Below are 13,079 nucleotides of genomic sequence, written 5' to 3'. Positions count from 1 at the left end.
CATACCTGCAGTGGTTAGTCAGTGGTGTGTGAGTGTGTTATTAATATGCACATACCTGCAGTGGTGTTAGTCAGTGGTGTGTGTGTGTTATTAATATGCACATACCTGCAGTGGTGTTAGTCAGTGGTGTGTGAGTGTTATTAATATGCGCATACCTGCAGTGGTGTTAGTCAGTGGTGTGTGAGTGTGTTATTAATATGCACATACCTGCAGTGGTGTTAGTCAGTGGTGTGTGTGTGTTATTAATATGCGCATACCTGCAGTGGTGTTAGTCAGTGGTGTGAGTGTGTTATTAATATGCTCATACCTGCAGTGGTGTTAGTCAGTGGTGTGTGTGTGTTATTAATATGCGCATACCTGCAGTGGTGTTAGTCAGTGGTGTGAGTGTGTTATTAATATGCACATACCTGCAGTGGTGTTAGTCAGTGGTGTGAGTGTGTTATTAATATGCTCATACCTGCAGTGGTGTTAGTCAGTGGTGTGTGAGTGTTATTAATATGCACATACCTGCAGTGGTGTTAGTCAGTGGTGTGTGTGTGTGTTATTAATATGCACATACCTGCAGTGGTGTTAGTCAGTGGTGTGTGTGTGTGTTATTAATATGCACATACCTGCAGTGGTGTTAGTCAGTGGTGTGTGAGTGTTATTAATATGCGCATACCTGCAGTGGTGTTAGTCAGTGGTGTGAGTGTGTTATTAATATGCACATACCTGCAGTGGTGTTAGTCAGTGGTGTGAGTGTGTTATTAATATGCACATACCTGCAGTGGTGTTAGTCAGTGGTGTGAGTGTGTTATTAATATGCACATACCTGCAGTGGTGTTAGTCAGTGGTGTGTGAGTGTTATTAATATGCGCATACCTGCAGTGGTGTTAGTCAGTGGTGTGTGAGTGTTATTAATATGCACATACCTGCAGTGGTGTTAGTCAGTGGTGTGAGTGTGTTATTAATATGCACATACCTGCAGTGGTGTTAGTCAGTGGTGTGAGTGTGTTATTAATATGCACATACCTGCAGTGGTGTTAGTCAGTGGTGTGTGTGTGTGTTATTAATATGCACATACCTGCAGTGGTGTTAGTCAGTGGTGTGTGAGTGTTATTAATATGCACATACCTGCAGTGGTGTTAGTCAGTGGTGTGTGTGTGTGTTATTAATATGCGCATACCTGCAGTGGTGTTAGTCAGTGGTGTGTGTGTGTTATTAATATGCGCATACCTGCAGTGGTGTTAGTCAGTGGTGTGTGTGTGTGTTATTAATATGCACATACCTGCAGTGGTGTTAGTCAGTGGTGTGAGTGTGTTATTAATATGCACATACCTGCAGTGGTGTTAGTCAGTGGTGTGAGTGTGTTATTAATATGCACATACCTGCAGTGGTGTTAGTCAGTGGTGTGAGTGTGTTATTAATATGCACATACCTGCAGTGGTGTTAGTCAGTGGTGTGTGAGTGTTATTAATATGCGCATACCTGCAGTGGTGTTAGTCAGTGGTGAGTGTGTGTTATTAATATGCGCATACCTGCAGTGGTGTTAGTCAGTGGTGTGTGTGTGTGTTATTAATATGCACATACCTGCAGTGGTGTTAGTCAGTGGTGTGTGAGTGTTATTAATATGCACATACCTGCAGTGGTGTTAGTCAGTGGTGTGAGTGTGTTATTAATATGCACATACCTGCAGTGGTGTTAGTCAGTGGTGTGAGTGTGTTATTAATATGCGCATACCTGCAGTGGTGTTAGTCAGTGGTGTGAGTGTGTTATTAATATGCTCATACCTGCAGTGGTGTTAGTCAGTGGTGTGTGTGTGTGTTATTAATATGCTCATACCTGCAGTGGTGTTAGTCAGTGGTGTGAGTGTGTGTTATTAATATGCACATACCTGCAGTGGTGTTAGTCAGTGGTGTGTGTGTGTGTTATTAATATGCACATACCTGCAGTGGTGTTAGTCAGTGGTGTGAGTGTGTGTTATTAATATGCGCATACCTGCAGTGGTGTTAGTCAGTGGTGTGTGAGTGTTATTAATATGCACATACCTGCAGTGGTGTTAGTCAGTGGTGTGTGTGTGTGTTATTAATATGCACATACCTGCAGTGGTGTTAGTCAGTGGTGTGTGTGTGTGTTATTAATATGCACATACCTGCAGTGGTGTTAGTCAGTGGTGTGTGAGTGTTATTAATATGCGCATACCTGCAGTGGTGTTAGTCAGTGGTGTGTGAGTGTTATTAATATGCACATACCTGCAGTGGTGTTAGTCAGTGGTGTGTGTGTGTGTTATTAATATGCCCATACCTGCAGTGGTGTTAGTCAGTGGTGAGTGTGTGTTATTAATATGCACATACCTGCAGTGGTGTTAGTCAGTGGTGTGAGTGTGTTATTAATATGCACATACCTGCAGTGGTGTTAGTCAGTGGTGTGTGAGTGTTATTAATATGCGCATACCTGCAGTGGTGTTAGTCAGTGGTGTGTGAGTGTTATTAATATGCGCATACCTGCAGTGGTGTTAGTCAGTGGTGTGTGTGTGTGTTATTAATATGCGCATACCTGCAGTGGTGTTAGTCAGTGGTGTGTGTGTGTGTTATTAATATGCGCATACCTGCAGTGGTGTTAGTCAGTGGTGTGAGTGTGTTATTAATATGCGCATACCTGCAGTGGTGTTAGTCAGTGGTGTGAGTGTGTTATTAATATGCACATACCTGCAGTGGTGTTAGTCAGTGGTGTGAGTGTGTTATTAATATGCACATACCTGCAGTGGTGTTAGTCGGTGGTGTGTGTGTGTGTGAGCGTCTGGTGGGAGCTGAGCAGCTGATGGTCTGGCAGATCTTGAGTTCAATCCATCTTCTCCTGGACATGCTGCTGTTGCTATAATGCACTTGTAGTCCTGAAACTCAACCGTAACACACTTGAATACAAACGTGGGTTCAGCTGAACTCACTGAACGCATCTACACACATCTGAACACACCTGAAGTGCTACAGCTCCACCTTATCCATTATTAATGTCTCAGGTGTAGTGTGTCACAGAAGAGATCGATCGCGATCACCCACCTTTAAATATAATATAATACAGGGGGCAGATGCACTTCCTGGTTGGAAACTACTCTCCATAATACAGAGTGACAGTTGTGTATTATTAGGGAACTGACAAACCTGTCGTCATTCATGTTTACCTCACTGTAATAAATCAGAACATCCATTTTTAGCTTAAAATTGTACAGAACTCAAGTGCAGATATTGCCACCTTGAGAGAAAATAGCCAAAAGTATTGGAAAAAGACAACAACAATAATAATAATAATTCGGATTTTCATGTTGATAAATTTTCATCAATAGTTCTGGAGTTGTAATATTCCACCTGAGCTAAAGGCACACTTGAATTTTCTACTGAGGAAAACGAATCCGAGAGAAATGACACAACTGTATACCGAACCACAACCAAGATACACCTGGAACATCACATTCGCATAAATATGAAGCCCAACATACAGCTTTGATCACGAGTGTCAGACACAGCAACGGCAGGTTAATTATCTGATCTGTGTGTGTGTGTGTGTGAGAGAGAGAGAGAGAGAGAGAGAGAGAGAGAGAGGGAGATTATCAACATTGTACAATGACCCTGAAATATTAACGAGGCGAGAATACCATTAGGAATTCATGGAGGAGCTCTGGTTTCTCTCAACTGGCCATATGATGGGACTTTAATGGAGTTTACTGTCTGTTTATTCTGTAATTCTTTACAGTACACCTGATGCTAAACTGGTGGCTAGAATCTTTCATTCCTTGTTAGCGACATTAGCCTCGACGCTACAGTGTAAACTGAAGAAGCAAACTTCACACAGAACGTTCTTTTACATTGCTATTCTTTAATCTTTAAATGTTCATTGTTGTGCATTTTATATAGTTGTTTTAGAAAAATAGTGAGTTTCAAAATTGTTAGGATTTATTCCTTCGTAAGGATAAATAATTGTAAGGATTTATTCTTAATATTGTTAATATTCTACTTTATCCTGTTTTACTGTTTCAGCTCGAAGGCACTGAATTCTTCTGTCTCAGTGTGTGCTGTACTGTTGTGATGACACATTGCTCGAGACGTAATATTGATATCTTTTGGAACATTCTATCAGATCATATTGCCCTGTGCTATCTCCGACCTAAGGTTGTGCGTAAATGTTGATATCTGTTAGAACATCTGCTAATATGAAATGTATACAGAACATTATGACATGATTGATCCAAGGTTTCACTCACACACACACATATATAAAATCCCCTGTATACTCTCGTCTCATTGGGGACTTGTGAATAAAGACTGCGAACTCATGGGGTTCCTGTCTTTCTTTCGCGACTCACCCCCAGAGCTCGACTGATCTCGAGATGGTGAGGGCAAGAGGTGAAGAAAACCTTTCAAAAATGAAGTGATATAAATTGCTGAATGTCATGAGATCAGATTAAACATTTAGTTTTTCTTCAAATCAGCTTTAAAGAAGAAAATAACATGTAATAGTACAGAAAAAGCGGCGATTAAATTGGACTTGTGTTATATACTGGAAGTAAAGAGAGAGAGACGATCGTGTTGGCGTTACATTAGAAGATTAGAGTAGAAGCCTTTATTTGTAGAACAGTAGTACAGCTGGTAGTGAGCGGCTCTGTTCCAAATCCCTTCGCTGTGTCCTCACAGGTCTTTGAGTGTGTCCCCTGCTGTAGCCTTGTCCGCCCAGTGAGGAGGCCATGAGGCTTTAATGCTCGGACGCTCCTTCAGCATCTCGTAATACTCCATCAGGTTGGGATAGCGCTCCTTACTCAGCCTGCACACGCCAATACATACATTAGACAGGAACAGAGAAATATGTACGTATTGTCTACGTGAGCGGTCTTGTCTTCAACACAACAACGCTGGAGGAGTGAGAGATAGCCGTTATCAAGTCCCCACTCACTGTATTACACATTTAATTTGATCACACACACACACACACACACACACACACACACACACACACACACACACACACACACTTACCCATAGTCTGGGAGGAAAGCAACAATTGGGAAGAAAATGACATCAGCCATAGAGAAGTTTCTTCCAGCCAAGAACGATCCTTTACCCATCTACAGAGAGTCACAGAGTGTTGGTGTGTCAGTGTGTGTTGTGTATGTTGTGTGTGCGCTCGCACATGCGTGTACCTTCTGTAGGTAACCCTCCCACAGTGTGACTTCAGTCTTCAGGTTCTCCATGTGTCTCTTCAGTGCTGATTCTTGTCTCTCAGGTTCAGGGACGAAGTAATCGTAGAACAGAGAATCATCTGAACAATCAGCATCACACACACACACACACACACACACACACACACACACACACACACACACACACACACTTCTATAGCTTACACACATCACAAAAATGCAATAATGTTGTAATCACATCACACACAAAATGCGTGTCATCCATCAAACACACACCATCCTCCTGTGCTGTGTCTGTGGTGTTTTGTAGGTGGGACTGTGCAGGTCAAACATTCAAAGAACATTTTGGACCTGCTTGATCCATCCTGGTGCCCTGTGTCTGGTCGGAGTTTTATCGCCCCACTCCTGTGAAGGACGGCCCCATGAGGACAGTTGAGGGTTATACCTGTTAAAACTGTTAATATTATAGTCAGGCTGTCTGTTGTTGCCCAAATGAGGATGGGTTCCCTTTTGAGTCTGGTTCCTCTCGAGGTTTCTTCCTCATGTCGTCTGAGGGAGTTTTTCCTTGCCACCGTCGCCACAGGCTTGCTCATTGGGGATAGATTAGGGATAAAATTAGCTCATGTTTTAAGTCGTTCAAATTCTGTAAAGCTGCTTTGCGACAATGTTTATTGTTAAAAGCGCTGTACAAATAAACTTGATTTGATTTGACTTGAACATTTTGGACTGATATTATACCTAGTGAACAGTAGCAAGTAGCGCTAGCAACAAGCTAGCCATTTACCGTTAGTAATAACTGTAATGCTGATGATTAGCTTCTCAGAACAGTGATTATTATGGTCAGTGTTAGAGATTTAACTGAGTGCTGTGTGTGTGTGTGTGTGTGTGTGTGTGTGTGTGTGTGTGTGTGTGTGTGTGTGTGAACTGATCTAGTCAAGTCAAATCAAGTTTATTTGTATCGCGCTTTTAACAATAAACATTGTCGCAAAGCAGCTTTACACAATTTGAACGACTTAAAACATGAGCTAATTTTGTCCCTAATCTATCCCCAATGAGCAAGCCTGTGGTGACGGTGGCAAGGAAAAACTCCCTCAGACGACATGAGGAAGAAACCTCGAGAGGAACCAGACTCAAAAGGGAACCCATCCTCATTTGGGCAACAACAGACAGCCTGACTATAACATTAACAGTTTTAACATGAAGTCAGTTTCGTTGATGTTATAAACTCTTCATTGATGGAAACTTGAGTGCAAAACTGTTCATGACAACTGCAGTCCTAAAGTTAGCAAGTCAACTGTAGTCCTCAGCCATAAAAGCATTACTGTAAGAGTCCAGAGCGTCCTCCAGGTGTGACTTTCAACTGTCCTCATGGGGCCGTCCTCCACAGGAGCGATGCGATGAGACTCCAACCAGACACAGGGCACCAGGATGGATCAGGCAGGTCCGAGGAGCAGAAGAGGTTCAGCATTTCGATCTGCTCTGGCTGGATGCTTGATTGGGTGATGGGAGCACATTCCTCAGCAATGAGACAGTTGGAATTATAGATCAGAGTGAGTGCAGGCAGATGCAGATGGGACCCTTAGGGCTGGCCAAGACAATTCAGTTGCATTTCACCGGGTCTGGGACATGCGACAAAATGTCTGGCGGCCGATTCCCTGCAGGCTACGAGAGCCAGTCGAGGTCTCCACCCTCTCCACCAAAAGATTTCCTGTTGACTAAATCTAAAGTCAGTATGGCAATAAACTTCTTTAAAAGTGGAGAAGAGGAACTTTACACTGTGCACAGAGTGAGTGGCCATGTTGATGTGACGTCACGCCGTAAACAAGGAAGGAACTGGGAGGTGAGAAGACCACTACAAGTTCTAACTTAACCTTAAACACAGAATACGGGTTCCTTCCCTCTTAATTTCCCTGAGGGAACCCTCCCAAAGGGATCAATAAAGTTTTATCTAATCTAATCTAATCTAATCTAATCTAATCTAATCTAATCTAATCTAATCTAATCTAATCTAACAGTAACATCAAATAAACATGGCGGCTCACAGCATCAGAAAACAACACAGCAGCACTTCATACTTTTAAAGGAGTTTTACTGTCTCCACATGTTTATATCAGTCAACACACAGCCACGTTCACCTGTTAAACCCATAACACTGACTCAACACTCAACACTCGTCACTGTTCTGAGGAGAAAATATTCATCACGCATCGTTTAGCGGCTCGCTTTCTGAGAACAAAAACATGGAGAGGATTTTTCCACTTTGCAGGTTGATCGTGCTGATGTGTAAAATGATGTCATTCCAACCTGCACATTACATCTTACAAGAAAAGCAAAAGAAATTGCAGTTCAATTCAGTTTTAGCTTACAGCGTCACCCAGTGTTCAGAACAGGAACTGCAGCTGTTTTCAAATGCTTTCATGACGTTGCACAAAAATATCAGAAATCAGGCCCAAACATCACCTCTGTTTTTCAACAGATTAAAGTGTGCACACAGAAACGCTTCTGAAAGCAAAAAACACTGCAGTGATAAACTGTGCAGGGACTTAGCAAAATAAATTATTTTAAAATAATTTGGAGGTATTTTTAAAACGTTTTTATCAGTGAGGAAAAGTTTTATTAGCTTCACTCTATATAATTAATTATGGTACATAATGTATTAATCTAAATACAGTGTACCTGCACAGCTAATATCCCATTCATCAATTATCCGTAACTGCTTATTCTGTGCAGGGTGACGGGCGAGCTGGAGCCTATCCTAGCTGACTATGGGCGAGAGGCGGGGTACACCCTGGACAAGTCATCAGATTATCGCCCGGCTGACACATAGAGACACACAACCATTCACACCTACGGTCAATTTAGCCCAACCTTAGCCACACCAATTAGCCTAACCTGCATGTCTTTGGACTGTGGGGGAAACCCGGGGAGAACATGCAAACTCCACACAGAAAGGCCTCCGTCAGCCACTGGGCTCGAACCCAGAACCTTCTTGCTGTGAGGTAACAGTACTAACCACTATACCACCGTAGCAAATATGATATTGTACAACCCCGATTCCAAAAAAGTTGGGACAAAGTACAAATTGTAAATAAAAACAGAATGCAATAATTTACAAATCTCAAAAACTGATATTGTATTCACAATAGAACATAAACAACATATCAAATGTCGAAAGTGAGACATTTTGAAATTTCATGCCAAATATTGGCTCATCTGAAATTTGATGAAAGCAACACATCTCAAAAAAGTTGGGACAGGGGCAATAAGAGGCTGGAAAAGTTAAAGGGACAAAAAAGGAACAGCTGGAGGACCAAATTGCAACTCATTAGGTCAATTGGCAATAGGTCATTAACATGACTGGGTATAAAAAGAGCATCTTGGAGTGGCAGTGGCTCTCAGAAGTAAAGATGGGAAGAGGATTGCCAATCCCCCTAATTCTGCGCTGACAAATAGTGGAGCAATATCAGAAAGGAGTTCGACAGTGTAAAATTGCAAAGAGTTTGAACATATCATCATCTACAATGCATAATATCATCAAAAGATTCAGAGAATCTGGAAGAATCTCTGTGCGTAAGGGTCAAGGCCGGAAAACCATACTGGGTGCCCGTGATCTTCGGGCCCTTAGACGGCACTGCATCGCATACAGGCATGCTTCTGTATTGGAAATCACAAAATGGGCTCAGGAATATTTCCAGAGAACATTATCTGTGAACACAATTCACCGTGCCATCCGCCGTTGCCAGCTAAAACTCTGTAGTTCAAAGAAGAAGCCGTATCTAAACACGATCCAGAAGCGCAGACGTCTTCTCTGGGCCAAGGCTCATTTAAAATGGACTGTGGCAAAGTGGAAAACTGTTCTGTGGTCAGACGAATCAAAATTTGAAGTTCTTTATGGAAATCAGGGACGCCGTGTCATTCGGACTAAAGAGGAGAAGGACGACCCGAGTTGTTATCAGCGCTCAGTTCAGAAGCCTGCATCTCTGATGGTATGGGGTTGCATTACTGCATGTGGCATGGGCAGCTTACACATCTGGAAAGACACCATCAATGCTGAAAGGTATATCCAGGTTCTAGAGCAACATATGCTCCCATCCAGACGACGTCTCTTTCAGGGAAGACCTTGCATTTTCCAACATGACAATGCCAAACCACATACTGCATCAATTACAGCATCATGGCTGCGTAGAAGAAGGGTCCGGGTACTGAACTGGCCAGCCTGCAGTCCAGATCTTTCACCCACAGAAAACATTTGGCGCATCATAAAATGGAAGATACGACAAAAAAGACCTAAGACAGTTGAGCAACTAGAATCCTACATTAGACAAGAATGGGTTAACATTCCTATCCCTAAACTTGAGCAACTTGTCTCCTCAGTCCCCAGACGTTTACAGACTGTTGTAAAGAGAAAAGGGGATGTCTCACAGTGGGAAACATGGCCTTGTCCCAACTTTTTTGAGATGTGTTGTTGTCATGAAATTTAAAATCACCTAATTTTTCTCTTTAAATGATACATTTTCTCAGTTTAAACATTTGATATGTCATCTATGTTCTATTCTGAATAAAATATGGAATTTTCAAACTTCCACATCATTGCATTCCATTTTTATTCACAATTTGTACTTTGTCCCAACTTTTTTGGAATCGGGGTTGTATTAAAAATGCGTACAGTGTTATTATACATACACATTTTCTGCTGCAGTGCGAGGGCCTCAAACGCACGCTGCAACACGAGCGCCTGCTCCTTCACATCATCCGGAATCAGCTGAGTGCCCTGAGACTTAAACTGATTCTACACACACACACACACACACACACACACACACACACACACACACACACACACACACACACACACTTTACACAAGGTGTTTATGTTACATACTAGACAGCTAGAACGTGGCTGAGCAATATAACAAAAACATCAGGATTCTGAAAAGCAGTTCTGTGATATAAAATATGTCTCACAGTATAAAAGTTGGCTCATGAGTTCCAAGCGATTTTGCATAAAAAACCTGCTCAATGATTTATATAGAGTCTATAAAAATAAATAAGTTAGATTATCAGCTCAGCCTTTGGGTGAAGCCTATCGAGGCACTTTTCTGTATGCGCGTGTTTAACCAAGTTTGAGCGAGGTTAAGAATGTAATTGGCGTGCCAGCCTCAGGGAGCGATTACACGGTTGTGATGCGGCGCCACCGTGTACTGGCTGTGTAAGTGCCACATTTACATAACCTCAGTTTGTGATATAATCCTCCATGGTTGAGTGGTCGAAAGCGCTATCTAGGACTATAACAGATTTTATGTCCTTGGTTCGAATCCTGACATCAAAGGCTGAGCTCAGACCTGCACGTGTCTCTGGTTAATTTTAAAAAATCTCATCAGCTGCTTCCAGTGAGTTTGTAGTTAAATAAATAAACCTCATAAGATGGTCAAAGTCTCAGAAAAGTGAATCATGACATAATTCATCATGAAGTCATTATTATATTTCATGGAACACCTTCTGATCTGCATCCACGCTCTGACCATTCACTGGCTATGGAAATGAGTGTATGACGTCACCTGGCGACCCTTTCCCCTGAGCAGTGCAGGCTCCATGTTCCCCTTACCTCCAGATACAAGCAGGCAGCGAAGGATTCATTCACCACCACATCTCCATGTTTAAAGGTTGGAAGCTCAATAAACAAACAGACAGATGAATAAGTCCTAGTCCTGTGATGGTGTGAGTTATATGAATGTGTTTTATCATATAGTGTGTGTATAAAGTGCTGGATCAGTTCTACATGAAGAAATGAAGTAGAAATGAGAATCCTTTGGTCTGTGTGGTGTTGATCACCTGTCCTCTCGGGTTCAGCTTCATCACCTCCTCACTCTTGTGCTCTCCTTTATCGAAAGAGAGCAGTTTGTGTTGAAACCCCTGCAGGTTCTTCTCCTCCAGAGCGATCAGGACTCTCCAGCATGGAGGAGATCCCGAGCCCCAGTACAGCATCATGCTTTCAGCCATGTTTTACACCCACAAGGTGGATAAAATACTCTGAGAAACCGCGGCAGGCTGCAAAACTGCACTTTGGACCTCTTTGCCCTTTTGCTCCAGACAGAAGAACACGATCATGGATTGGTGAAGCACACACCACCCCTTCCTCTTCCGAGAGAGACGCTTCCTGCTTTTACTCACCACCAGATGGCGCTATTATATATAATCAGAATTAGAACCACAATAATGTCGACTGGCCAAGTTTGTTGACCCACAAGGAATTTGTTTCCAGCAGTTGGTGTCTTTCATGTGTTGGGGGAAGCGTGAATATATGTATATGTAAGTTGTGTATATGTAATATAAGAAATATATATATATATGTAACTGTCATGTACAATATAGACATCACACAATATAATAAATATGAAATCTACAATAACTAGTATAACTGTTATATACAATATACATAATATACAATACCTATATTACACACAATGTCTAAAATATATGTATTATATAATATTTAGGCGGCACGGTGGTGTAGTGGTTAGCGCTGTTGCCTCACAGCAAGAAGGTCCGGGTTCGAGCCCCGGGGCCGGCGAGGGCCTTTCTGTGCGGAGTTTGCATGTTCTCCCCGTGTCCGCGTGGGTTTCCTCTGGGTGCTCCGGTTTCCCCCACAGTCCAAAGACATGCAGGTTAGGTTAACTGGTGACTCTAAATTGAGCGTAGGTGTGAATGTGAGTGTGAATGGTTGTCTGTGTCTATGTGTCAGCCCTGTGATGACCTGGCGACTTGTCCAGGGTGAACCCCGCCTTTCACCCGTAGTCAGCTGGGATAGGATCCAGCTTGCCTGCAACCCTGTAGAAGGATAAAGCGGCTACAGATAATGAGATGAGATATAATATTTATCTGTAATTTAAATATCTATAATATATCTATCTCTAATAAACAATATCAATAATATACAACATATGCATAAAAATATCTATAATATCAAGACTATACAATATAATATACAATATACATCATAAAAACATATGCTACCAACAATATAAACAGAACACCATATACAGAGAATATGCAGGATATTTCCAGACAAGACACAATATACTAAAAAATCTACAGGGCAGTCAGAGTGCAGTGAGGCAGTGCAAACGACACATAATACAAAGATTAATGCACAGATTTTTATTTACAGAATTGCTCCTGGTAATGTTTAATGTGTAAAGTATAGAGTATAATGTGTAATGTATATGGCTAAAAATGTTTGTTTGTGACTTTATCACTTTTTTAAATAGATGTTCGTGTTCTTTGTCCCTCTCTCTCTCTCTCTCTCTCTTTGGGAGTGTTTTTCCTGAGGTCCATTCCAGATTTAGTCCTTCCCTTTCAGACTGGGAATTGGCTTCACCTGTTTGGCCTGTGATAAAAACCTGTATGTTTCAAAGATGGCTGGCCTCAGCTTGCTTACATGCTGGCTTCTCCCTGATGCTGTGTCTGTCTAGGAGGCGACGGCCTTCTGGATATCTGTTTTGTTATGCTGTTTCTTTGGTTAAATTGGAGTTGTTTAATAAATTACTTTATTTAATGCTGCAAAACAGTGTGTCTCCTGTGTCATGGCCTTTGGCCAAACAAAATAATATATGTGTTTCCGGTTACCCGACCGACCCTGTAAAAACACTGTGACCCTTCAACTGTTTATGGCCACGATAAACAAACTATTTCTCGCGCCTGACCCTACCTGCTTGGCAGCCACCTGGTGAGTCAAACAAGAACCGCTAGGGCATGTCATATAAACCACTTGGTATTTGCCAAAAGACACGAGGCCCGTCAGGAGTAAATTGGGGAGTCTGGGACCTCCTCTGCCCGAGTTACGAGCATCCAAAGTCGGGCAGGAGCCGCCGATATAAAAACGAAACTAAAGCCGAGCACCGTGGCTCTT

The 13,079-nt window shown here is 42.2% G+C and overlaps 1 protein-coding gene across 2 annotated transcripts; it reads right to left on the bottom strand.

Moving 5' to 3' along the window:
- Positions 1-4,562: 4,562 nt before the first annotated feature.
- LOC132882275 (glutathione S-transferase A-like) lies at positions 4,563-11,314 on the bottom strand. Of its 2 annotated transcripts, XM_060915565.1 has the most exons (6): positions 11,003-11,313; positions 10,776-10,841; positions 9,854-9,959; positions 5,171-5,289; positions 5,007-5,095; positions 4,563-4,794 (listed from the first exon to the last, which is right to left on the bottom strand). In XM_060915565.1, the coding sequence occupies exons 1-6, from the start codon at positions 11,168-11,170 to the stop codon at positions 4,662-4,664; spliced, it is 681 nt and encodes a 226-aa protein (XP_060771548.1). In that variant the 5' UTR covers positions 11,171-11,313; the 3' UTR covers positions 4,563-4,661. The 2 variants fall into 2 exon arrangements, with proteins under 2 accessions (XP_060771548.1, XP_060771549.1); XM_060915566.1 differs by lacking the exon at positions 10,776-10,841 and having other exon boundaries at positions 11,003-11,314.
- Positions 11,315-13,079: the final 1,765 nt, after the last annotated feature.

Source organism: Neoarius graeffei, chromosome 2 (assembly GCF_027579695.1).
Source record: "Neoarius graeffei isolate fNeoGra1 chromosome 2, fNeoGra1.pri, whole genome shotgun sequence".
NCBI lineage: Eukaryota > Metazoa > Chordata > Actinopteri > Siluriformes > Ariidae > Neoarius > Neoarius graeffei.
The sequence above is the reverse complement of the archived record's forward strand: the minus strand, read 5'-3'. Positions and strand labels throughout refer to the sequence as shown.